The following is a 26964-nucleotide window of genomic DNA, read 5'->3' on the forward strand; positions in this document are numbered from 1 at the left end:
GTTATATCTGAAGATATAAACCGATTAGTAGAGGTATCACATGCGCATAAGTTGAAAATCAACGCACTCGAATCCAAAGTAATGATATTTGGAAAAAACAAACATCACATTGAAACTATTATGATAATTAAAATTCAAAATGAAGAGTTGTTTACAAGTGATGCAAGGAATTTAGGTTTACACTTAGATACAGAACTTCGATTTAGAAAACATATTAACTCTTGTCTTCAAAAGGCTTATTGTTCATTGGAAATGCTTTTCCCTCATAGACATGTTCTTTCACAATCACTCAAAAAATCGTTAAGTGATACAATTGTCCTAAGTCATTTTAACTTTTGTGACGTTCTGTATGGAACATGCTTAGATCATAACGATATCAATCGTATAGAAAAAATACAGAAACCATGTCTCAGATTGATCTACGGTATTTACTAATATGATCCAATATCTCACAAGCTAAGATCCGCAAAGTGGTTGAAAATGCAAGATCGTCGAATACTTCTTTTCTCATTTTAACCCATGCAGTAATCAATAAACAGTGTCCCCCATATCTTTACATTAAAATAAAATATAGGACAGATATTCATAATCCTAATTTACGTCATAGGGGTTATATCTCGCTTTCACCTTCTGTTCCAAAGAAACTTTATGTACAATGTCGTCTAGTTTTATATTGAGAGCGACCCATCATTTCGTACTATGAAACTGAGAGAGAGTCTGTTGGCCAAGAATGAATAACTCAATGTTTCCACAGATAATACTCATTCATCCTCCAACATTTATGAAATGAAAATAAAAATTATTGGCATGCGAACTATTGTGATTATACTTATAAATTGGGGCTGAACTAGAACTTTTTTAAATTGTTTTCAACTCCATTTTGCATTGTGTTCTTATTATTTTTTGAATGTTTATATGCTTTTTTGTTTTGTCGTCCTTTCTGAAATATTTATTGATATAATTATTATATATAATATTAATATAAATATATATTTATATTTATTTATATTGAATCATGTAATTGAATGCAAATAAAAATGATTATTATTATTATTATTATATTCTCGCTATACTTTTGGCACTATTATTTTCTAGCTGATGAACCATACTTTTTTCGAACTCACAGGAATCGCACTGGAGAGTGATCACGAATATAAAAGGGCGTTCGAATCTATATAGTATATCGTACTAGGATATCGAACTGCGCAGAGTAGGCTGGAATACTTCAAAAAGCAAAAAGTTAGTTTGACAAGTGACAGTGAAAATAGGTACGATAATTGTGAAGTGTGATTCAGATTTTCAGTTGTTATTTCAAGTTATTTAATGAAATAATTGAACCACCTGATTATTTATTTAGAACACATGCATATACGTAGTATTGGTTGGCATATGTTATGATAGTTCATAACATTTTCATGTTCACTATCTGCTAAAAGGTTCAGCACTCAATATTTTTCATTCAGTCTTTCCTTTTTATTGTCCCTATGATTTTATTTTCATGTTTCGGCCTCCATTTGAAACTCTTTTAATTTCGTTTTTTAGTTATTCATAACAGTTGTCCTTTACGTCTTCCTATGTTGCTAACTGATTGGTTGAAATAATTTTCCATTGATTCACCTTATCTGTTTAAATTTCTGTCTTTTCTTATCAATACCTTGAGACTTTTGAATTTGTATCACTGATCTAGGTTTTTTCATGCAAGCACATTAATGTTCATATCAGTAGTAATGGAATGAATACATCGATCGATCCTGATCTTGTTCACTCTTTATCTTCATGGATTTAAACTTTTACAGTAAGTACATTCGTCGAGGATAGATAAAGTTGGGACGATGAAAGAATGCACATGCGTCTTCAATTTGTCCACAATCTGGCACAAAGTAATGAAAACTTTTCCATCTGATGCTCTCTATGCGGAATATCATGTATTTGATGCCTACCAACTCTTTTTCTTGAAAATAAATATGTATTACCACAAAAAACAAAAATTTGAATTACCCACACATGAATATGATACACGTCAACGAACTCAACATATCACACCACAAATGCAAAAACTAATATCCCAACGCTCATATAAATACCGTGCTTCAAAATTATACAACACTCTTCCACATGAAATCGAATTGATTATGAATCCGCAACACTTCAAAAAAGAATTGAAATCTTTCATACATAAAGAACCCCGGAAAAAATTTCGTGAAGTCATTGTTGGTCGACTCGAATGATGAATACTTTTTATACTCTTTCATCTCTCCTCTCATTCACTGCTCGCTAGTATGTAACCTAATGTATTACAACATTAAATTATAGGTAATAGGTATAAGTTTATATTTCTCCGTTGTAATTTTATCGATATTGTCTTTTTTGTCTTTTGTCTTTTATTATATACTTATATATTTTCTTTTTTAGTATTATTTTATCACTAACAAGCACGTTTAGAGCTTCTGTGATTTCTTGTTTATTCATACATAAATCTTATATAATAAATAATCCTAATGCCAGTATAAGTAATGCCACTTTAGATTTTAATATTCCACGAGAAACTATTCGGAGATGTCTCAAGGCGAATAATATTAAACCTTTCAAGCCAAAATTTTTACACACACTTCAAGAAGGCGACGAAGCAAGACGCCTGGAATATTGTTTATGGGCCCAAGGGGAATATTTAAATGATTGAAATTTTCAAAACACAGAGTTTTGGGATGCTATTCACGAGCTGCCAATCAATGAACGCTCAAATTTGATTGTCAAGTTAGATGGGTGTTCAGTTCATTATGCCAGAGCTGTGAGGCAATGGCTTAACGAACATTTTCCAAACCGATGGATAGGCCGTGGTAGTCCGTTTATAGAGTGGCCACTCAGATCTCCAGACCTCACAGTTTTGGACGTTTATTAAAATTTTTGCTTCATTGTTAGTTGAATTGTGTGAATGTGATTCCGTTATTTTCATTAAAAATATTTACGCTATTTGTTTTTTTTTTGATCTGGCGGTACTTTATTGTTGAAATCATAAAAAAATGATATGTTGTGACTGCGTTAGCTGTGTGTTTTAGAATTTTTGATTTGTCATAACTTTGTTGATAATGAATATTTTCTCATGAAATTTTGGTCACACCTATTCAGAGGCAATCTGAATCCAGTGACGTAGGGATTTTTTTCAATAAAAAAATCGCTAATAAAAAATCCCGATTTTCGACTAAGAAAAAATATCGTAGTATGCCCTGAAACTTTAATAAACATTTCAAATTTTGTCCCAAGGTAGACATTTTAGTACTTGACATTTAAAAAAAAATTATTAAAATCGATTTACAACTTCAAATTTTAGGGGGGTGTTTCCATTAAAAATGGGTCACCCTGTATGTTGTATATGTACTCCATATTTTAAGGTAAGAGTAATGCAAGATACTTTTCCTGTAGGGTCTTTCCTACAACTAATTAGTTTAGAAACATTTTATTTCTTTATTGATTTTAATTTTTGTATTATAAATTTTTGTTAGAAAATCAATGATAACTGTGTGTTATCGAGCAGTCGTCCAAAATATCCATCTGTTTCGGTTTTTTATGTTGATTCTTTTATTTTTATTTTTACTTATCATTTTCGTATTTTTTCATAGCATATCATTGAAATGCTCTCTCGAAACGAAACTTTATTGCCGAAAAACAACTGAATATTCAAAACGACAGTCACCACTAGGAATGTTTCTAGTAGGTACTCATTTATGACGCACTGTTTGGAACCTTTGGTGTGGTAATAAATATTACTGGAGTTTTTTCCCAACACCAAATCATTATTTTTAACACCTCGAAACGTGTTTCGATCACCAAGTGATCATCTTCAGAGAGGAAGATTAAAACTGAGCCACTTTGCTATTTGGTAGGTAGGAGCTTCAATAGCTGACACGATGGGCTCAGTTTTAATCTTCCTCTTTGAAGATGTTCACACGTGATCGAAACACGTGTCGAGATGTTAAAAATAAAGATTTGGTGTTGAGAAAAAACTCCAGTAATATTCTTTAGGTACTCATTGTTAACACGTTCATGGAATAAGACAAGGGCACAAGTGGTTGACCCTTCTCAACTATATTTATGACCCCCAACATTTCGTCAGGATGATTGTTCGAGAGTTACTCCGAACACATTTCTTAGCCGATGCATTCGGTCTATTCAGGGATTTCGGCCGGGAACTAATCCTTATTCTGATTCTCATGGTCACAAGGTTACACTGTTATTTTCTGTTTGTCGTTTTGTTGGTGTTATTAATAAATTTTATTATATGTAAACGCTGTGTCAGTCTTGATTAATAATAATTCACCTATCACTAGTCCCCACATTCCCATTTTTCTTATATCCTCACAAGTAAAGCCGCAATTCAACAAAAAATCACTAAACTGATATCTATTTGAGCGTCTTACTAAAGAAATACATCGTGACATAACCTCAAAAATAAAGAGACGTTTTTGACAGTTAATTAGTTTTTTATCTTTCAAAGTTTCATTGTTTCAAATCTACTGCATCGAAAAACAAACGAACCGATATCCTTGTTTGGTTGAGGTGATGTCATTTATAAATTTAAACATGAACGTCGATAGTATTATCAATTATCAATATATTAACAGCCCGTAGATAAATATTCAATATTGTTGGCAAAGAATGATAAAAGTTCATGAGTACGACTTTCATTTCAAACGCCATGTTTTTGTTTATTCGATTGGATATTAACGAGATCGAGCTACGAAATGCGTTTTGATGGAACAGTAGAGTATTTATTTTCAACGGATTGCTGCCAAAACTATTTATAGGAAATGAATAATAGTTATAAATGAAACCAGTGGCGTAACCGGATAGGTAAATATTTTTCGAAGTACAAGGTGAGAACTACTGAAAATTGTAGCGTAGCAAATTTTTTTTAATTTTTAAGGAAATAATTCAAGGATAACGAAAAATATATAATCTGACGATTTCCGCAAGCCGAAATAACAAAAATTCGTCGATAAAGTTTAATGCGTGCAGCTGTGTGATACCTATATTTCTCTCTCCGAGTTTCTATTCCTCTGTTCTCTATTCACTTTTTCTCTACCTATTCCTCTCTCACTCCGTCCCCACTCTGAATTCTGTTGCCATGACACCATCACAGCTGATCACAGAGACTCATTCGTGATGAAGATGAAGAATAATTTATCAATTTATTAATGGATGTAGCCGTTACTACGTGGTAGGAAATCATAATGAAGAAAAGAGAAATTAAACTTTCTGTATTTTTTACCACTTTCATTTGTAACTAACGTTACTGCAGTTTCGTCCTATAAGGAAATTTTCAAACTTATACAATATATATGGACATTTTCAAACGTTTGTTTGAAGTTGTTTCTGGAATCGAAATCGTCAGATTATTGAATGAGAGCATTTTTTGTTGCACTTAACACCCCCTTAGAAAATTTGACACGCTCGATTTATTTTTTTTTCTTTTCACTTTTAATCCTTACGTACAACCACCCACATCATGCAAACGATCAGATTAACATACCAACATCATTAAAATACGTAGGACATTGATGGTATCAATATCTGACGCGCTCGAGTATGTCCATGCAACAGTATTTTTTTACATATTTAAAAATCTATAGCGGCTTCCCCCACCGATGAAAAGGTATATATAACATTTTTTTTCTTCTTATCATCTAAGCTTCGCAACCTAATATGTCTCAATGACGCTCGAGTAAATCCCCATTTTGCATCGTGGGCTCCCCTGCTATTAGGTTCGAATACAGTATGTAGTGCTTTCTTTATTCAATGAATGAAGAACTGGAGAAGGACAAAGAAAAAGGTGGAGTCAAAAGTTTCGCACATTATTCAACCATTTAAATAACATCTTATTTATATGTTTCACACCTTGCATATCCAGACACTCCTTTCAAAATCACTACATTGAATTATTTTTCTTCTTATAAAATATAAACCATTCAATTGTCGATTTTTACATATAATTATCAATGATTAATCACCATTTAACTCTTAATGTGCAATTAATTTTTCATATTTGCGATACTTATTTTCATAATAAGTCATTTATTAATAGAAATGATACAAATGTTTTGCACGCCGAGTCAAGTGAAAGTGTTGAGATTCCCATTATGAACTTTTTTGTAAACAGCAGTTTGGTTACCAGTTGCGGGAGAATGAATTTATTATCAGTGAGAAGATTTATTAACCAAAATGTACCAATATTCCTATTAAGAAGTTGAATATCGAATGGAGTAAACCTAACATAATGATTATTGTAACGGTGTTATTTAATTCTGATATACAGGGTGTCCCTGGACTTCCTCTTTTCCTCTCGGGAATGTATAGATGGGGTCAAAATATCACCAGTACTTCATATAACTTTTTTTCCTAAAAGTCTTCGTAACCAAGTTACGGGCCCTCGAAGTTAGAAAATAAAAATGTTTTTCTTTGATAACTTTTCAAATGAATATTCAAAATCATCCAAATTTTGGTAATTGACTAAACAAATGAATTCCGTCGATGAGCTTTCATGCAGGAGTCAGTTGTTTTGCTACAAAGTCAGGAACGGACTACCCCCGATGGTCCACACCCCAAAACTTTGAAATGACAGATATTTTTCAATATTTTTCAACAAAATAAGGTTACTTGGACAATTTTATGAATAAAAGTACTCGTGTGGAAAGTCGATCGGAGCAACGAGTCTTGATAAAAATGTAGTTCTACTCGACGACATCAAACCCGCTCGTCCACCATTATTTGAAATGAATAATTATCAAAGCAGAAATAATAATGATAACGTTAATTCAACAACATTTGTAACAGGAATAATACAAAGTATGCTAAAATGAAGAACAAAAAGTACAGTACCTATATGGAAGTTTAAGTCACAATTGTGATAGCAGATATTTTTTCAAAAGAAATATCAAGTTCTGTAGATTCGTGGTGTTTTTAAACTAACAAGCTACTCTACTATGAAATATCGAATTCATTCCATATTTTGTATGTACGTAATACGTGTGGAATAATCACGTTTCGTGTTGATCAGTTATCTGAATCTCATGAAACTCAAAATTCGAATGTTTCAATGCAGAATGTAATGCTGCAGAAGCTCGTCGTCTGTATTCCGAGCATTTTCCCAATCGAACGGTACCGTCAAGAGAAACATTCGAGCGTGTCGATCGCAGCTTGAGGGAGACAGGTATGTAATAATTGATAATTAATTTGAGCACGTTGTTTTATTTCGATATTATTGTAGGTACAGTTTTGCCAAAACGAGGTGGTGAGGGCGCTCCTAGGACTGTACGTACCGTTGTATTGGAGGAAAATATTTTGGAAGCCGTCGCTGATGATCCTTCAATGAGCATCAGAAATCTATCAGAACAGTTCCATACATCCAAGTCCACTATTCATAGAATAATTAGGGAACAACTGCTCCACCCATTTCACATCCAGAAGGTACATGCCATGACACCTCAAGATTTTCCAGCACGACTGGAATATGCCAATTGGTTCATGGATAGGCAAAGAGAGGATATGACTTTTATTAATCGAGTTTTATTCACTGATGAAGCAGGTTTCAGTAGAGATGGAGTTATCAACTCTCATAATCTCCATATATGGGCCGAAGAAAATCCCCATGGGATATTGCAAACCAAACACCAACGGAAATTCAACGTGAATGTTTGGGCTGGTATCATAGGAAACCATCTTATAGGACCATTCGTTCTACAGGACCGATTGAATGGAGAACGTTATTTGGAGTTCATTCAGAACGATTTGAATGGACTTTTGGAACATGTTCCATTGCAAACCCGAAGAGATATGTGGTTTATGCATGATGGCGCTCCTCCTCATTTTAGTTTGATTGTGCGTGACCATCTGAACCATATTTTCCACAATAGATGGATTGGTAGAGGTGGGCCATATTCATGGCCATCGCGGTCTCCGGATTTAAATCCATTGGATTTCTTTCTGTGGGGGCATCTAAAAAGCCTTGTTTACGCTACACCTATTCACACAAGAGATGCATTGTTGAATAGAATAACATTACATTGTGAAGCCATACGAAACGACCCTGGAATGCTATTTCAAGTACAGAGAGGGTGTCTTCGCAGACTGAGAAAATGTATAGAGAGAGACGGTGGTCATATCGAGCAGTTTCTGTAGCGGATTTTTCATTTCTGTTTGCTCTTGAGGCTCTTGAGTTTCGTTAGTTAAACGTGTTTGCATTATAAAAATTCGTTATGAACATTTTACCTATCATTTCCATTTTCCTTAAAAACTAATATTTTCGAATAATGGTAGACATCTCATGATAAATGTTGTTGAATTAACGTTATCATTATTATTTCTGCTTTGATAATTATTCATTTCAAATAATGGTGGACGAGCGGGTTTGATGTCGTCGAGTGAAACTACATTTTTATCAAGACTCGTTGCTCCGATCGACTTTCCACACGAGTACTTTTATTCATAAAATTGTCCAAGTAACCTTAATTTGTTGAAAAATATTGAAAAATATCTGTCATTTCAAAGTTTTGGGGTGTGGACCATCGGGGTAGTCCGTTCCTGACTTTGTAGCAAAACAACTGACTCCTGCATGAAAGCTCATCGAAGGAATTCATTTGTTCAGTCAATTACCAAAATTTGGATGATTTTGAATATTCACTTGAAAAGTTATAAAAAAAAAACATTTTTCATTTTGTAACTTCGAGGGCCCGTTACTTGGTAACGAAGGATTTTAGGAAAAAAAGTTATATGAAGTACTGGTGATATTTTGACCCCATCTATACATTCCCGAGAGGAAAAGAGGAAGTCCAGGGACACCTTGTATTTAATAGTAATTTATAGATAAAATATTACTCCCTTTATTGAAATGTGTAGTGCGATGCACATACTCAGATCAGTATTGGACTGTTTTCTTGATTCCCCGGAGTTCAGGCCTAAGATGAAAAACTGATCTTTAACCTTTTCCGTTTCAGTAAATGTTCACACTTATTTAATGTATCATTCTGGGAATAAAGACCTTTTATTATTAGTATTATTATAAAATACGCTTGGAATAACTGCGCTTTATGCACATAGCTTTTACTTCATAAGTGCCCTCTTAGTGTCATAGCGAACATAAGATCTGAGTGCAGGGAATACTGTGGCTTTTGACAGAATAATGCGGAAATATTCAAATTTTTTGTAAGCATCATTAAAACCCGTTTTGATTCCGTCCAGAAGAGTAATTTACATAACGAATCTGGAAATTAATGTTTTTTGGACGAGTGGACAAAATTCTGCGAATTTCATTAGTTACGACTTCCATTGTCTGATATTATATAAAGTGATTTGAAATCCCTGAAAGAACTAATAAGAAGAATTGAAAGCGAATGGCTGAAAATAAGAATTATATTAAGCAAAAAACCTGAAATGTAATAATAGTGAAATAAAAAAAATACAAGTAAAAATAGAACAAATGAACAAAAACTAAAAATAAAAAGTTAATAGATTTCAAGTCAAGTTACTTCACGACGTTTTGATTGTTAGTATCCACAATTATCTTCGGGGGATGACTGGGTCATTCGAGTACTTTCACTTATCTCCGCTTTCCTTTTTCTGCTTCACCGGTTTACTGGGAGATGGTCGTTTGGCGGGAGTTGGCCATTTTTCGCTTGATTATGGGTTTCCATATGTTGAGTATCTCTACGCTACCTTGGCTGAATACATTGTTGGACAACATGTATGCGGCTTCTCTGAATTTCCTCCCAAACCAATGTTCCTCCCTGTGTATGATTTCAGCTTGGGACCACTCGATGGTATGTTGATGGGTCGAAACATGCTCTGCTTTTTCAGATTTGCTGGTTTTCCTTCGCTGTGTGTGTTTCTTGTGCTCGGCAATGCGAACATTTGCGTTTGGTGGCCTGGTTTCCGTGACACTGTTATGGATGATGTTTCCGGATCTGAAGCAGGTTCTGATGTACTTGGATCCAATTCTTCTTATTCCTTGCGAGGCTCCTGCTGTCTTTTAACCATAGTCTGTTTCACCTTCGCTTTGGAGTATTCCGTTGAAGATTTTTTTTGATGATGTCTAGTTCCTTATCGAGACTTCCCTCAGTATTTTTTGTTCAATTCTTCTGTTTTTACTTGAATTTGTTTACACTACTGTTTCATTTCAGGTTATTTTGCTTAATATAATTGTTATTTTCAGCTATTCATTTTCACTTTCTCTTTTTTTTATTAGTTCTTTCAGGGATTTCAAATCATTTTATATAATATCAGACAATGGAAGTTTGAGCTAATGAAATTCATCATGGAACATTGTCAATCACCTTCAAAGAAAATTCTGCGAATTCAAAAAAATAGTTTTCGGAGGTATTGAGTATACTATTTTTTCAGTAGCCGTGTAGGATAACAAATTAACGACACACATTTCTTTATATTCTTTTTATAAAACAAATTGTTGAACATTTTAATCCTTATTTGAGTCAAATATTGAAGTTCGAACAGAAGAAGATAGGTACTAACAGAAACATTCTTATTTACATCAATATTCATATGAAAATTTGAGCAAATACTAATATTAAGAGATTCAGTTCGTTTGAAACGTTGTTATATTCAAATGCCTTTTGATGAAGTTGAAAAACAAGAAAAGGTATTTTCGTAAATTTTGATCATGAACGTCTGGCAGCGAAGTTCGTTCCAAAATTGCTCAGGAAGTATTGAATGACGTCAACAGCGATCCAGATTTGCTTACGAGGTAATAATTGCTGATGAATCATGGGTATACGGTTCAGACTTCAAAACCAAAGTCAAATCGCCCCCAATAAAAGAACCCAGGAGAGCCAAGACCAGAAAAGCACCGCAACATCGATCAAATGTCAAGGTTTTGCTGTTTTCTTCGATTACCGTGGTATGCATAGGTATTCTTGACACATGGTTGTACAGTCAATGATCGCGTAGAACATGAGACTCAAACAGTAGTTGAAACTGCAAGAGCGTTGATTCGGCCTAGAGAAGGACGAATAAGTCAAATCTTATGAGATTAATTAAACAGCTGTATATATTCTGAACATATTTGGTATCAAAGACAAATCTCCTTTCGAAATATGATCCAAAAAGAAGTCAAATTTGAGGCATCTGAAAGAAATAGACAGATACTGCACATATACCAAAAAGATGTCGAAATGGAATAGAAGGTTGTGAAAGAAATACTCATTGGGTATGAAAATGATGATTTTTCACGTAGATAAAACATCGAATTCTGTCATGTCAAAAGTACATTTCACTAATGAAAATTTGACAGATGTTTTTCAATCAGAACTCATACCAGATGACTCAGATGCTGAGGATACATCTGATATCTCCAGCTCACGAATTATAGTGACTGAAGATGCACATCTAGAAGATGAGGATATTGTAATTGAAAGGCAGCTGAGATATTGAGAAGGAATCTGAAAGCCATTCAAGACCCACTCACACTCACGGGACCTAAGGAAGATCATAGGATTCGAGCGATGAATAATTAAATTAAATCTCTCAATAAAAATTGAACTTGAGTTATACTAGAACTGCCACCTAATAGAAAGGCAACTCCATTTCAATGAGAATATGAAAAAAAATTGAAAGTTATGGTTCTTTACGTGAATTCAAGGCCAGATTGGTTATTGAAGGTTTCTCACACAGAAAGGGTCAAAACTAAAATGGAACCTTTAGACCTGTAGCAACAGGTAGCACAATATAAGCTTTTCAGAGTATTCCTGTTAGTAGAAAAGTGACTACCTAATTTTATATTTCTACTGTATTCCACTATGGCACTAGGTGATCTGAAATATAATCTTGAAGTAATGCTCCGCTTGCGAGAAGCAATACGAAAAAAACGTCCGGTATCGTGGAAAAACAATTGCATCACGATAATGCACCTGATCAGTCGTCATTGCTTGTTAGTAATTTTTGGCCCAAAACAACACCGTAATCACGTCTTAGCCACCGTGCTCACCAGATTTGATCTCCTGCGTCTTTTACTGTTTCCAAGATCTAAGGGACCCCCATGAAAGAACGACGTTTCGTGACGATTGTGGGGATAAAAATCGAATCGCTGAGAGAGCTCAAGGACATACAAAAAGTGCATATTAGAACTGCTTCGAAGATTGGCCCTAAGAGCAGTGCCGGATTAGCAACGTAGCAATAATAGCAAATGCTGCGGGCCCCGCGACTCGAAGGGCCCCGCAGTTCAACACCTGTCTGACCGTAAAAAATATCAATTTAGATGGGAGTGTAAAAATATTTTGCAAGGCTATGCTTCAATGCCACCTGAAAATCCATAGCTAGATTTTGTCACGTTTAATCTTATCTGACATTATTCATTTATATTTATATTGTATAAAAATATATTAATGAGATAGAAAATTATTTCTTTGACACGTTTTTAAGTCTATAAATTAACACGTTCATGTAAAAATAGTTAATTTCACTCACTTTTAACGTTAATGTCTTAATGTTTATGGTGTTAGAAACACTACAACTCCCAATAAATATTTTTTTTTCTAATATTCCTGAGCAGATCCCCTTTGATTGGCGTTTGCGAATCAGCTGATTAATTTCCTATAAGAAGACCAAAATTTTGCGACCTATGTTTCTTGACGAAAGTTGTTCAGTTTCATGGTCCAACACACCCTTCAAATATTTGTACTTGAAGAAGTATGACCTTATATAATATCTAATTTATTTCTAGAAAAAGAAGAACTGTTTATTGTTTTAACTCAGTCATGATCTCTGGTTGCTTGATTTCTTATAAAATATAGAATAATTTCATGAATGAATATAGCTGACCTTTTTTTTAATTGATTATCATATCGATCATGTTTCGAGATTATTGAGAGCTAGTGACGATATTTTGCCTAATAATTTAGAGCAAGATGTTTCATTGTCGGTATAGTACCTACCACGAGAAACGTTGGTATCAAAATATACAACAGTAGTTTAAAATTTCACCACATTTTAAAAATTGAGCGCTGGCCACACCAAAAGTTATGCGTTGTTCTATTTGCACTGCACTATACGCAAGTTGGCAGCACTGCAAATTTAACAGGGGAATTTGCAAGCGGAATACAGAGTACGACCATTTCACCGGCTCTACTCCAGTCGACGACTTTGTTGAAAATGAAACACCTCGACAACGTTTTGAAATTCATGTGTTTATTGTCATTATTGATAACTACTGTCTGCTTTATCTGAACGTATGGAAACATATCATAAAATTTTTGGTGGTTTTGGAGTATTTCGACAGCTAAAATCCCTTACAACAGAAGAGATTTTGGAAAACGCCTCAAGTATGGTCGTTGCTTACGAAGACGATTTGGAGAACAACCTAGGCGCCGAATTAGTGCAGTTCACTGAACTGCTAAAAACACATGTGGCTACTGTCATTGACAACAAGAGCTTCCTCAAACGTAGAAATTGCCTTTCGTATTTACTTGTCTCTCATGATCACTAACTGCAGTGGCGAACATTCTTTTTCAACGTTTAGTTGAAACACGATGGGCCAACGATCTAATCATATCACTTTGATGAATATAGAATATGATTTGACCAAAGAAGTCGATATATGAAAGTGTCATCTCTGAATTTACCGATATTGAATCCAGAAAAGTTTATTTGTAACGAAAAGAGAAAGGAAAATTTCTATGTTTTTCACCACTTTTATTTGTAACTAACGTTACTGCAGTTTCGTCCTATATGGACATTCTCAAACTTATACAATAAACTAACAATGATTCGTTATATTCACCAATATATACCATGCCTGTAGGTACTAATAGAAATAGAGGTACTTGACTTGATTGAGTACCTGAATTTACAGTTCACAATGCGGATGTGCTAATTTAAAAACCGGAGAGTAAATTAAATCGATTTGATCATTTAACAGGTTGCACCCGCAATGTTTATGCTTGTGAATTTCCAAGGATTCAAAATAATTGAGTTTGCAACCCTTTCTTGCATAGTGCAGAATTTCCGAATGGTTCAGATTAGGAAACTTGTGGTTACATACCAAGCAATGGTTTGAAAACGTCGAATCATTTTTTCCTAGTCTGAAGGATCTTTCATGTTCAGCATACCGTTTTTGGAAATTTTGGCCGCATTGTTCCACATAAACACTATTATACTCCGGACACTTAAGCTTATAAACTCCAGATTTTTCCAACTTGTCGACCTTATCTTTGGCATTGAAAAGGAAATGAGATAACCTGGGATGTGGTCTTAATGCTACTTCCACATTGTTTTTTCTGAAGAAACCTGCGATTATTTCTGTTCTTTTTCCAAAATATGTTCGCGTTACCCATTTCTTGATTTCTGGTTGTTTGACCTTGAGGATATATTAATCTGTAAGCGAATTTCCGGCTTTGTTTCCTGACTAACTTCTGGATAGTATCTGCGTTGAAACCATTATTATGACCTATCTGTGTAATTGTATCAATTTCCCTAGCTAGATTGTCTGCAGACAAAGGCAGTGAGAATGTTCTGTGCAATATTGAATTGTAGGCTGCTAATTTATGACTGTCTGGATGGAAAGAATCATTTGGAATGGTGATGTCTGTATAGCTAAGTTTTCTGGAAACATTGAACTCGAATTTATTCTGATTGTGTGTAATGGCCAGGTCTAAGAAATGTATCTGTTTCACTATCTCTGTTTCGAGTGTGAACTGAATGTTGCTATTGAGATTGTTCATGAATGACATAAATTGGTTCAGCTGTCGTGTACTATGAATATGTTTTTTACCCAGGTCGGAGTTTACTATAGTGGTCTCCAAGTTGTTCATAAATATGTCTGCTAAAAGTGGACTAAGGGGTGAGCCCATTTTTTATAAAATTAGTTGTTGAACTGTAGGTAGCTCTGATTCACGCACACATCGAAAGCTGTTGAAACTTCAAAGGAAGTGATATTTTCTACTTTGGCTTGACCTAATATGTCAGGTTTCTTCAGAAAAAACAATGTGGAAGTAGCATTCAGACCACATGCCAGGTTATCTCATTTTCTTTTCAATGCTAAAGATAAGGTCGACAAGTTGGAAAAATCTGAAGTTTATAAGCTTAAGTGTCCGGAGTGTAATAGTGTTTATGTGGGACAATGCGGCCGAAATTTCCAAAAACGGTATGCTGAACATGAAAGGTCCTTCAGAGTAGGAAAAAATTAGTCGACATTTTCAAACCATTTCTTGGCATGCAAGCACAAGTTTCCGAATGTAAACGATACGGAAATTCTGCAATATGCAAGGAAGGGTTGCAAACTCAATTATTTAGAATCCTTGGAAATTTGAATTGGCACATCCGCATTGTGAACTGTAAATTCAGGTACCCAATCAAGTCAAGTACCTCTCATTCTATTAGTACCTACAGGGATGATCCATGTATTGGCGAATGTAATGAATCATTGTTAGTTTATTGTATGTTTGAGAATGTCCATATAGGACCAAACTGCAATAACGTTAGTTACAAATAAAAGTGGTAAAAAACATAGAAATTTTCATTTCTCTTTTCACTCTTTTCACTCCTACCAGGTAGTAACGGCTACATCCATCAATTTATTTTATTTGTAACAGTTTTGTTTTATTTAATACCCTTAACTTGAGAATCTATAGCAAACCAAGGGCCTCTTGACAGAATTTGCTACAGGCCCCGCGCTGGCTTAACCCGTCACTGCTTGAGGGAGACTACACTAAAGGGGACAAAATAGAAATTGATGAACAAATAAATATTTTTCAATATAGTAAACTATCCTTAAAAAATAGACATATGCTATCGCGGATTTTTCTCAAGAGGTCCTCAACAAGTATACCTAATTTACACCGATTTTTCAAAAGCATTTGACATCGTGAACCATAAAGTTCTTTGTGAAAAATTAAAGGCAATTGGCTTTTTTGGGAGTTTGCTGAACTGGTTCTCAAGTTATCTTTGCGATAGATCAGAGTTTGTGAAAATTAAAGGATTTATCTCTCACGAGATATCTGTTACCTCAGAAGTACCTCAAGGGAGTCACTTGGGACCTTTTCTCTTCAATATCTTTGTAAATGATATCAAAGAAAAAATTACCCAGTGTGTGTTTGCAGATGATCTAACATTTTTTAGAGCACATTTTTTAGAGTAAGATGAATTATATGGATCTCAATGTGGCAAAATGTAAAAGTATTTCCTTTTCAAAGTCATTAAACCTTTATACAGCTGGTTATAGTATTGCAGGGAAGAAGTTGGAACGTGTACAATCTGTTTTTCCGTTAATCAGCTGTCGCCCCCATACGAACGAAATTCTCAGAAGTTGAGAAACTTGAGCGAGCTAAGGACTAACGAAGTCTTACCTTTTAACGTGTGATTCCTAACACGGTTGCAGAATCATTCCAGCTTCAACCAAATAAATTCTCTCGAGAAAAATATCTGGTCGAAGCGGGAATCGAACACACGACCTTCCGATCGTGAGTCGGACGCACTACCACCGCGGCCAATTCCACAATTCCAATTTCATTCCAACCAATTTACACAAAACACCTTGAGGTACTCCGTCATTGTTTTATAATTTTTATTGATAATGCAATCTGAAGATATATTCAATTGATTTCCGTAAAGTTGATTATTATCTACAATTTTTTTCTCTTGGTTACCTTCGGATCAAAAAACTTTTATACATCATTATATTTTGTTTACTTCAATTATATATATAACTGAATAACAAGCATATTTTTCGTTCCGTGATAGGAAAAGCAGTTTTATTTGCAATCACTGTACGTCAATTAAAACTGAATGATTTATTTGCTAATTGTTGTTCAGGAGTAATTGATTGAGAATTACAAAAAACTATAAATATCTCGGTTCTAAATGGTTTTCATTACACTTGAGGTTCGCGATAAGCAAGTGATATGGAGCCTTTCAGAGCTACAGAATTATTATATTTTCGATGATTCCCAAAACTGAGACAACCAACCAATTTAAAAATCGGAAAGGTTGTTGCTGTTTATGACAGCGGAGTTCAAACACCAACGACAAATCTAGTCCCTTGATTGCAGTGAGGCTGCAGAGAGAGACAGAAAGTAAATTTTCATTCAGCGGACGATGTGTCTTATTATCTATACCGATAATGTAAAATTTTTCAATTGTCAGCGATATCTTCATTTTTTTCCAAAAACTTGTTTATAACTATTTTCCATTCACAGTCTGAGGGGTTTTGAACTTAGTGATAATTTTCTAGGGTTTGTCGGGACTGGTGATAGGTGAATTATTAATCAGTCGGACGCAGTGTTCACGAATAATAAAATCTATTAACAAAACCAACAAATGAAAACCAGAAAATAACAGTGTAACCTCGTGGCGAGGAGAATCAGAATTAGTTCCCGGCCGAAATATCTGAACAGAATGAATGCATCGGCTAAGAAATGTCTTGGAAGCAACTTTCAAATAATCATCACTGTCAATATGGCCAAAGTCATAAATATAGTCGAGAAGGGTCAACCACTTGTCTGAATCCATAAAAATGTTAACAATTAGTACCTACTCGAAACATCCCAACTCGCTTCGTTCTAAATATCCATCTGCTTTTTTGACAATGAACTTTCTTTTCGAGAGAAGAGGGCATTTTTATGATATGCGATGAAAAAATATAAAAATGTTAAGTATAAATTAAAATAAAAGAATTAACATAAAAAACCCAGGCAGATGAATATTTTGGACGATTGCTCGATAATAAAGTTATGAAAAGTTGATTTTCTAACAGGAATTTATAATACCGAAATAAAAATCATTAACGAAATAGAAAGTTTCTAAAGTAACTAGTTGTAGGAAAACCCCTACAGGTTTAAAAGTCAACAACAGCTTTTACAAATTGTGGTGTGCAACGAAACTATAATAATTTTTTTCGAAAATAGGAACCCTCCACGAATGTATCAAAATTGATCAGAACTTTGGTTACATTATCAAACCGATATTTGAATTGAGTTTAAGGCCGGCCACACACGTACAGTATTTACTGTACGTATCAGTTTTAGCTGACACTAAGTGATGAGTTAAAACTGTTAGTTAAAACTATGCGTGGATACGTCTCAGTTGAACCCAACTATTTCGGTTGAAGTGAGGAAAATTGAATTTCAATATTTTTAACTGAATTATTTGACTGAACTGAGCGTGTGTGGAGGTTCAACTGGATATTGACTCAATTCAGTTTGTTTCTGAAGCGATCGCTTTTATGTTTTGTTCAATTTTCATTTCCATCACGTCGGGTAAACAGAAGTCGACCTTCTCGTTCGAAACCATTGATAAAACTGAAGGGTTGCATTTCAGTTAGTCAGTTGAATTTGTAGATGCGAGGCCGGCCTAATGTGAAATACCCACAGTTTATTAGTTGTGACAACTATTTTTGTAACATACGAGTAAATCAATTGAAACATTCGAATTGGTCTCAAAATATAAGAAAAGGCTGACAACTCACGATGTAAAGCTATCTCTCTTCGATACACCCACAAAAGGGATGTTTCTGGTTAAAGCCAACGTTAACTATTTTGTATGGTAGAAAAGATTTTGGCTAAAAAACAGCAGGAGCCTAGCAAGGAAGAGAAGCCGTCACAACCAGTGCTTGCACTTCACTACATCAGAGGATTATCGGAGAGGATAAGCAGAATTGGTTCCAAGTACAACCTGCTTCAAGTCCGGTAACATCGTCCGTAGCAGTCTCACGAAAACCAGGCCACCAAACGCGGAATACGATTCCAAGAATTGCCTTTACCGGATACCCTGTGAGTGCGGAATATCCTATATTGGTGAAACTAAGAGGCCATTGAATGTTCGCATTGCCGAGCACAAAAACACACACAGCGAGGGAAAACCAGCAAATCAGGAATAGCATACCATGTTTGGACCCATCAACACATCATCGAGTGGTCCCAAGCTGAGATCTTACACCAGAGAGGAACATTTGTTTAGGAGAAAATTCAAGGAAACCGAATACATGTTGTCCAACAACGTATTCAGCCAAGCCAGTGTAGAAATACGCAACATATGGAAACCCATCATCAAGCGAAAAATGGTCAACTCCCGCCAAAACAGTCATCTCCCACTGAACCAGTGAAGCGGAAAAAATGGAAAGCGGGAATAAGTGAAACTACTCGAACGACCCATAAATAGTCATCTCTCGGAGGAATCAGTCCAGTCATCACCTGAAGACGATTGTGAATACTAACAATCGAAACGTCGCGAACTAACTTGGCTTGAGATCTCTCAACTTTTTTATTTTTATCTTTATTTTCATTGGGTATTTCTTTGTTTTTAATTTTTATTCAATTGTTTTATTTTTACTTGTATTTTATTACACTATTATTTCATTTCAGGTTTTTTTGCTTAACATAATTGTTATTTACAGCTATTTATTTTTAATTCTTCTTTTTTAGTTGTTTCAGAGATTTCAAATCATTTTGTATATTAGACAATGGAAGTCCGAACTAGTGAAACTATTTTGTATTCCCTTTTTACTTGCAGAAGAAAAGAATAATAAATGAAAGTAGCTACGTATACGTTTTCTATCGTATTTTATTGATAATATATAGACCTTCATGGTCCCAACTTCGAAAGTCTTCCTTGTCTTCAATATATTGACTGATTCGATGGACGCAAAACCTGAAAAATTGGAGTCGCTTTTGGGATTGTCAAGGTAAACATTTCATGAACGGTTATCATGCCGACACGTTACTGTGCCTGTCTCAATCTACCGACCTGCTCTCACACCTATACCTTTTGAATATTCAAGTACTTCATCGAAGGAAAATTATTAGAATTTTCACACATCCATATAGTCATCATTAGGAGAAACATGACTAAAGTAATTTCTCACAAATAAACTTTCGATTCAAAAATTTCCAAAAAATGATGGTCATTAACAAAACATCGTACTACTCCAACACCTCACCCACTTGAATAGCCCAACAATTTTGTCAAGAAATTCTTTGAATTATAATCATCACTATCACTATCATTATGATGTAGTATGACTAATTCGTGAAGCAGGATATCGATTTTATAGAGCGGCTAATAATAATGTGTGCCTGAAGCATTTCAGAAAAAAATACAACGTTGAAGGTCGTACGTTAGGTCATCTGCATATATATTTGTTATGGATTACAATCTAGTAACAATCGTATTTAGTACTGAAAACAAAAAATGTGACAATAAAACTATTCACCTGTAGATGAGATATACGTCTTCACGTTGACATAAAATTGAGCTGATTTATGTTTTCAATAATCAACCGTTTTAGATGAGGAGTGTATTTAAATAATTTGTTTATCCATTTGTCGGAAATTATAATTGAAATAACCTGAGAGATATTTTGTTGATATAGACATCATTGGAACTATTTTTATGAATATTAATTTATTTTTATTTATAGCCATCTGTGTAGGATTACATCAAGGATTCGTTCAAAACGACCTGAAGACTCGCAATATACAGGTTTTGGTAAGGTCAGGTCAAAACTGAGTGGGTGTAATCGATCCTACTTCGGAACCCGCAAGGGTTTATTGTGACTCACACCTAATCAAACTCGACCAAATAAACCCAGCTTCTTAACGAAGCCGATTAGTTTATATGGTGAATTATCTTTCATGCCAGAGTGCGGCTGATTTGGTCCGCAGCAGGGCAGGCACAAAGTATATGCGATGTTGTTTCATAATTTTCCAAACAGAGGCAAGACACACTGCCTTTCGACAGTCCGAGTCTCTGCAGATGATGCCGACAGTGGCCTGTAAGACATTATAGTTCATTCCTACTGTAGTCCAACAACTGTTGGGTTTCATGCTTAGAAGGGTGAATGAACGCCTTGAAGTGAGCCAATCCTGGAAGATTTTGCCAGAATTTTTTAAATCTTCTTGCCATCCAGGTGTTCAATGTTCATTTCGTAAAACCTAAAGCGATACTAATAACAGGTTCTGGTCCGATAAACCTACTTACAGCATTCCCCTTTGCAAGGGAGTGAGCAGCCTCATTGCCTTCGGGGTCAGTGTGGCTAGGAATCCAGACCAGATACAATTTGTTGAGTCTTCCTATTGACGAGAGTCGTATTTAGCAATTTGTTACCAATTTAGACGTTGCTCGTTAGGAGTCAAGTGATCTCAACGCCGCTTGACTATCTGGGAAAATTGTAATTGAATTGTGTGTGAGGTTGAATTTTCTGCACACAATTCAATAGCACAGATATCCGCTTGATATAGAGTCACATAGGTCTCTAAGCAGGTTGATATCTCTATCCTGGGTCTATATGCAGTCCATTCAGCCTCTTTCTCCAGAAAACGTGAAGAGAAGGTAGATCCAGAAGGATATCCATGGCAGCCGACGGTTTGGTACTGATGGCACCACATATAGCCAAACAAGCCTGTCTCTGTAAAGCCGGAATTATATTATTATGTCGTGGTGTGTTGTGACGCGCCACAAGTATATCGTCTCCATGCATTTAGTATGTTTAGAATGATATTACTAAAGTGCAGTGTGTCCGGACGCGATCTGTCGTGACGGCGATCGGTCGATTCCCGATCGGCGTTAGAACGGTGGAAGGGTTTTGACTCGTCAGAACACTCCACCAGAGACAACCAACGAGACTGTTAAGTTAATAGGAAAAATGGTTCTGTTGTGAAGCGATCGCTTCAATCAGGTCAACTATTCATCGATCCTTTTCTGGCACGTTATCTCTTAAGGAGAGTAGCTCTCTTTAAATATATATTTCTTCTTTCTCTTGTTCATTAGATTTGTAATTAAACTATTTCCCTTCAATAATTAAAAGCCACAGGGTGATGGCGCTACTATCGCGACATGGAATGTAGCAACGTTGACGAAGTTCACTATTTATCTCTACAAATGCCAATGCCATCATTCAACTGTGTAAAAAAATAAATATTTATAGTTATTGCGTAGAAAGTAAAAACTTAACTCGTAAACATAGTTGAAGTATAGCGCTTTGAATTATACGATATATAAAAATTTTGAAAATAAAGGAAATGAAAATAGGAAATTATTATTGTGAACACCTCCATAAAATTCGATATGAAAGACGGCAACAGTGTATGTTCGTGATTTTATTTACCTACCTAACCTGACCTAACCTATAGATCAAAAACGAAACGACCCTGTTTGCTGTGGTTTATTACATTTGCTGTGATATTGTTGTTGTCTTTTCAATCTGGTGTAAGTAGAGATATTTAAAAACAATGTATTGTTTAGTGTATGGTTGTGATGAAAATGAGGTGCCCAAGATGCATTGCTTTCCAAGGAATGCTGAGAAGTAAGTACATAAAATGTGTTTCATATGTTTGTGTCTGTTATGAAATATACTACATGTCCAGAGCATTGCAAAAAAAACTAGTTGACGAAATGTATTTTCGCATTATTGTATCTTGTTTTGTCATACAACACTGCCTGATACGTTTTATAGCAGATATATTATAGTAGATAACATAGAAAAACTCCAATCAAAAGCAAACTGTCATAAGCCATATCAGTGTAAAATCTGATGTAATCTAACACTTTTGCAAGGTATATAGCTCAAAGATAATGAAAATATTGGTTTGACTCCATCTCAACAATTGGGGTTCTTGTAATCGTTTAATGCTTATTTAAAAGATTAAATTGTGTTCTGATAACTCATATGCCTAAACTGTAGTACATGAGGGTGGGATATTGAAAAAGTTGCCTTTACTTCTTCTGTTTGTAACTATAGTTCAAATTTTTTAGGTGTAAGTTATGGCAGGATAGTCTGGGAATTCAGTATCCAGGAAATATGAGACATTTGAGAATCTGTAGCACTCATTTCAACAAAGCTGACTATATAGAGAAGTCATGGAAGTTAAAATCCAATGCTCTTCCAATTAAATTTATGGGAGAAGAACAAAATGTCAAAATAAATGAGGAGAAAAGGATAAGTAAGTAGTATTAAATAGGCTGTATATTTTATTATATTTATAATTATAATCCTATATTTTAAATAACTTTCAAAGGTAAAAAAAATCTTATTTTTTATCAAGCTTATATGTAACACTATTAATATTTAATTCATTATCTCATCTTTAGTATTTTTGTGTTTTTTTATATCTCTTATATAAACTTATCTTTTTTGACATACTATCAATATAGTGAAGTATAATATGCAATACAGGAAAATGTAACAGTTGAAGATCAATCTTTTAATTCTCTCACTGTATATTTTGAATTTGTTTTTTTTTTGTGGTATTGTAATTCATCTACTTTATAAATATGTTTGAAAAAATCTTTGTAAACTTACTTTTTTAACAAGTCAAATCATATACTATGTTGTTAATGACTGTGTAAAATTCACATCATTTTATTATTGTAACAGTTTTATTTTTTTTACAGATATTTTGGATAAAAAATTACAAAAGTTCGAGCACTCGTAAAACAATAAAATGAAAGAACATGTATTTACATTATTATATTAACATGAATTAATTTTTTGTAAATAAAATATTTTGTTGTCTTCTAATTTGTTGTCTTTTTTATATATTATTTATTATGTTTAACCAAAAAAGTATGTTTTATTCAAATAATAAACATTAATTATAGTCCTAAAAATCAAGATAAATATATCAAATAGCAGCAACATTTATACTCAATTTCTTAGTAACGGATATAATTCTACACATAACTAAAGATATTTCATTATAATGGGAAACATAAATCAGTAGCTTGTCTGCGAAACACAACAAATCTCAATTATCTGAAATTGAGTTGGGACTCTATTCTAATATTGCAAATAGAATAACATCGAATGGATATAAGTTAAAATACTTATATCCAATCAATGTTATTCTATTATTGATACTAGAACTGAGTTCTCACTCAATTCCTGTTAATTGTGGAATTGTTGAGTTTTGCTAACAAGTAACAACTAACTGAAGTTTAAACGGGGGTCTAGAATACCTGGCATAATATTTGAATTTTCCCGCCACACTTTCAACTTTCCGAAGAGGACACGAATAATGCCGAAGCTATGCAACTTGACTGCGTGTCATAGAACTAAAGTCTGGGGTTGTTAGTTCTATACTGCACGCCCTCTACAAATGGCTTTCTTTACAGTTCGCCAGTGCAGTTTTCACCGATCAAAATTTTATCATTAAGTTACTCGTCTCGTTGGTTGTCTCTGACTCCACACAAGTATGTTTCTAATCTGACGCGTTAACTAACTAGAGAATAGTCGTTTGCATTTATTTGTGCACAAGATGTCGGACGAACTTATTGAACTTGTTAGAAAATACGGGTTTGCATTTTTTTAATATCATTTTCTACCATAGAATGTAATATCTCAAATTGATTTTTTCCTAAAATATTGATGAAACCTTTCTTCATCACTAGTAAATGATATTCGCTTCGACTACCTCTCAGATCATTTAGTGGGTGAACCCAATAGTTTCTCTTTTTTATTTTCTTTTTAAGTACATTTTACATCAGTAGACACGCAAGGTTTTCTTCAATATCACTATCCGAATCGGAGGAAAACATTGTAGATGCTCGCATGCGTTTACTCCAAAGGCCACCACTGTATTGACACGAAATAACGACAGAGCGCGCCCCGACACGACAGAATAGTCTGCACACTCGCCGTCACGTCAGAGAGCATCACAACACACCACAACATAATAATGTAACTCCAATTTAAGCCAGAGAGCTTCGCCTAAGCCGTTTTCTGTTTAACCTTCGGCCACCAGTTCTGACAACCATCACACATATCCAATGAATTTGTTTGGGACCTAAACCCCAAGTTTTACCACAATTCCTTCGACATGTTCATAGAGACAGTCTGACTGTCAAAGATATGAAAAAAAATAAAAATTTACTTGCTAATTCCGCATATTTTATAACTGACAAATATTCAGAAATCCTGGATATCCTAAAATTAGTTGGTTTGTATTATTATAAATGTCCACCACTAGAGAAGAAAAAAATAAGCGGAACACCCAACAGTAACATTAATACATATTTTTTTTTTTTTTTTTTTTTTTTTTTTTTTTTTTTTTTTTCTGATTGATTCGGCCGTTACTTGATGAAGATCCATAGTAATTTCACAAACTACACTTAAACGATTTGATCTCCACTAACTTTATTGAAAATAATCATAACATGTTTCGCTAAAACATTAGCTTTTTCAAATGATTAAGTATTAATCATTTGAAAAAGCTAATGTTTTAGCGAAACATGTTATGATTATTTTCAATAAAGTTAGTGGAGATCAAATCGTTTAAGTGTAGTTTGTGAAATTAATACATATAATAAAATTGTAACTGATCAGTCAGAATATGAACCTTAGATGTAGCAAAACAGTCACCAATTTACACTCAAAATAAAAAAAGTAAGTTTTACTGGATACGGAAAATAGTTACTACTTATGAAAGAAAATTAATATGAACTGAACATTTCAAATACAGAAATGAAAACAATTATCATATAACTGAAAACAAAAAATTGCAAACGGTCCTGAAAATATAAAAATTAAATCCTTCCCACGTATACCGGGTGTCAACGAATCTACTACACAAGTCATAACTTCTAGATTCTAGACTATCAGGTTTATCAAAATGAAATTTGGTATAGGTGAATGGAGAGGAAAGTTTTCACATACTGTTTCACTTTCCGGTCACTTCCGTTTTCACCGGAAATGGCTCCGGTTACAAATTTTTAAAAGGGACACCCTGTATATTGTAAAATTTTTTAATTTCAGGGTAAACTTTCGTTTTGAGGGCACCCGGCGATTTTGAAAAAATTTTTGAGTGTATTTACGTATTTTGATGCGTAGATTACGAATCCGAAAGAAAAAAAGCGGCGCTCTCCCTTATATACAAAGTTACGGCCCTTCAAAGTTCAGAAAAAGACCACTTTTCAGCCTTCTTTTTCACAAAATAAACTATTTAAAAACACATGCATTTATTCACTAGCTCACCTTTACACCTTATTCCTCCTCTTTTGACACTTTTCACTTCAATAATCAACATTTTTTCAATAAAAATATTAAAAAATGTACGGAGCTGCTTTTTGGTTAAATATCTCTGTATTTTACGTTTTTAAGGTTAATGGCATGGTTGGTACGACTGATGCAGTCAATATTCCTAAAGTAATTCAAATGTTTTTTACCTTCATTATTTAGATCGTAAATTGGTTTTTGGTGGTGTATTACGAATTTGAAATAGTTGGCGGCGGCAAATACCAACCGCTTTTTTCTGAAATGTCACTAGTAACTAACCTAGAAATAGAAGAATGACACCAGGAGATGCATTCGTTTTTGAATTGAGTTTTTTATGAGAAAAATGTTGATTATTGAAGTGAAAAGTGTCAAAGAAGGAGGAATAAGGTATAAAGGTGACCTAGTGAATAAATGCTTGTATTTTTAAATAGTTTATTTTGTGAAAAAGAAGGCTGAAAAGTCGCCCTTTTCTGAACTTTGAAGGGCCGTAACTTTGTAAATAAGGGAGAGCACCGCTTTTTTCTTTCGGATTCGATCTACGCATCAAAATACGTAAGTACACTCAAACATTTTTTCAAAATCGCCGGGTGCCCTCAAAACGAAACTTTACCGATTTCAGAGACATACTTGATTTTTTCATAGTCACTTGCATCTAGGTGGCCAGGATCGGACGTAAACTAATCTGAGGACTTCAGATGATATTAGAAAATTACAATCGCACAGACTTTTAGTGACTAGTACGTTAGATACGAACAAGACAAGATGGCAAAATTACATTTTCGTATCTAACTATTTTTTGCAAAGGCTGTTTCTCAGAAGGTTGGAACACTGTTCCGAACCAGGAAACTGTACACACCTCAGCAACTTATGAAGCTCAGATCAGACCTTCTTTGAAGAATTGTCCACATGTATCGAGCTCCGACTCTAAGCATTACATGAAGCTGTTAGATTCCATTCAGAAAACAGCCTGATTGGACACGCGA

The 26964-nt window shown here is 34.4% G+C and overlaps 2 protein-coding genes across 6 annotated transcripts in view; one reads left to right on the top strand and one right to left on the bottom strand.

The window, feature by feature from the left end:
• raw (NDT-like domain-containing protein raw) overlaps positions 1-26964 on the bottom strand; it is a 245932-nt gene that overhangs the window by 122941 nt on the left and 96027 nt on the right. The gene's annotated exons all lie outside the window — the stretch shown is intronic.
• On the top strand, positions 21876-23509 carry LOC141483076 (uncharacterized). Its single transcript, XM_074177285.1, has 3 exons — positions 21876-22294; positions 22744-22931; positions 23383-23509. Exons 1-3 carry the CDS (start codon positions 22221-22223, stop codon positions 23421-23423), a joined length of 303 nt encoding a protein of 100 aa, XP_074033386.1. The 5' UTR covers positions 21876-22220; the 3' UTR covers positions 23424-23509.

The sequence above is a fragment of the Leptinotarsa decemlineata genome, unplaced genomic scaffold (assembly GCF_025532065.1).
Source record: "Leptinotarsa decemlineata unplaced genomic scaffold, Ldec_3_MD MMD2_tig00002974_RagTag_RagTag, whole genome shotgun sequence".
Lineage (NCBI taxonomy): Eukaryota > Metazoa > Arthropoda > Insecta > Coleoptera > Chrysomelidae > Leptinotarsa > Leptinotarsa decemlineata.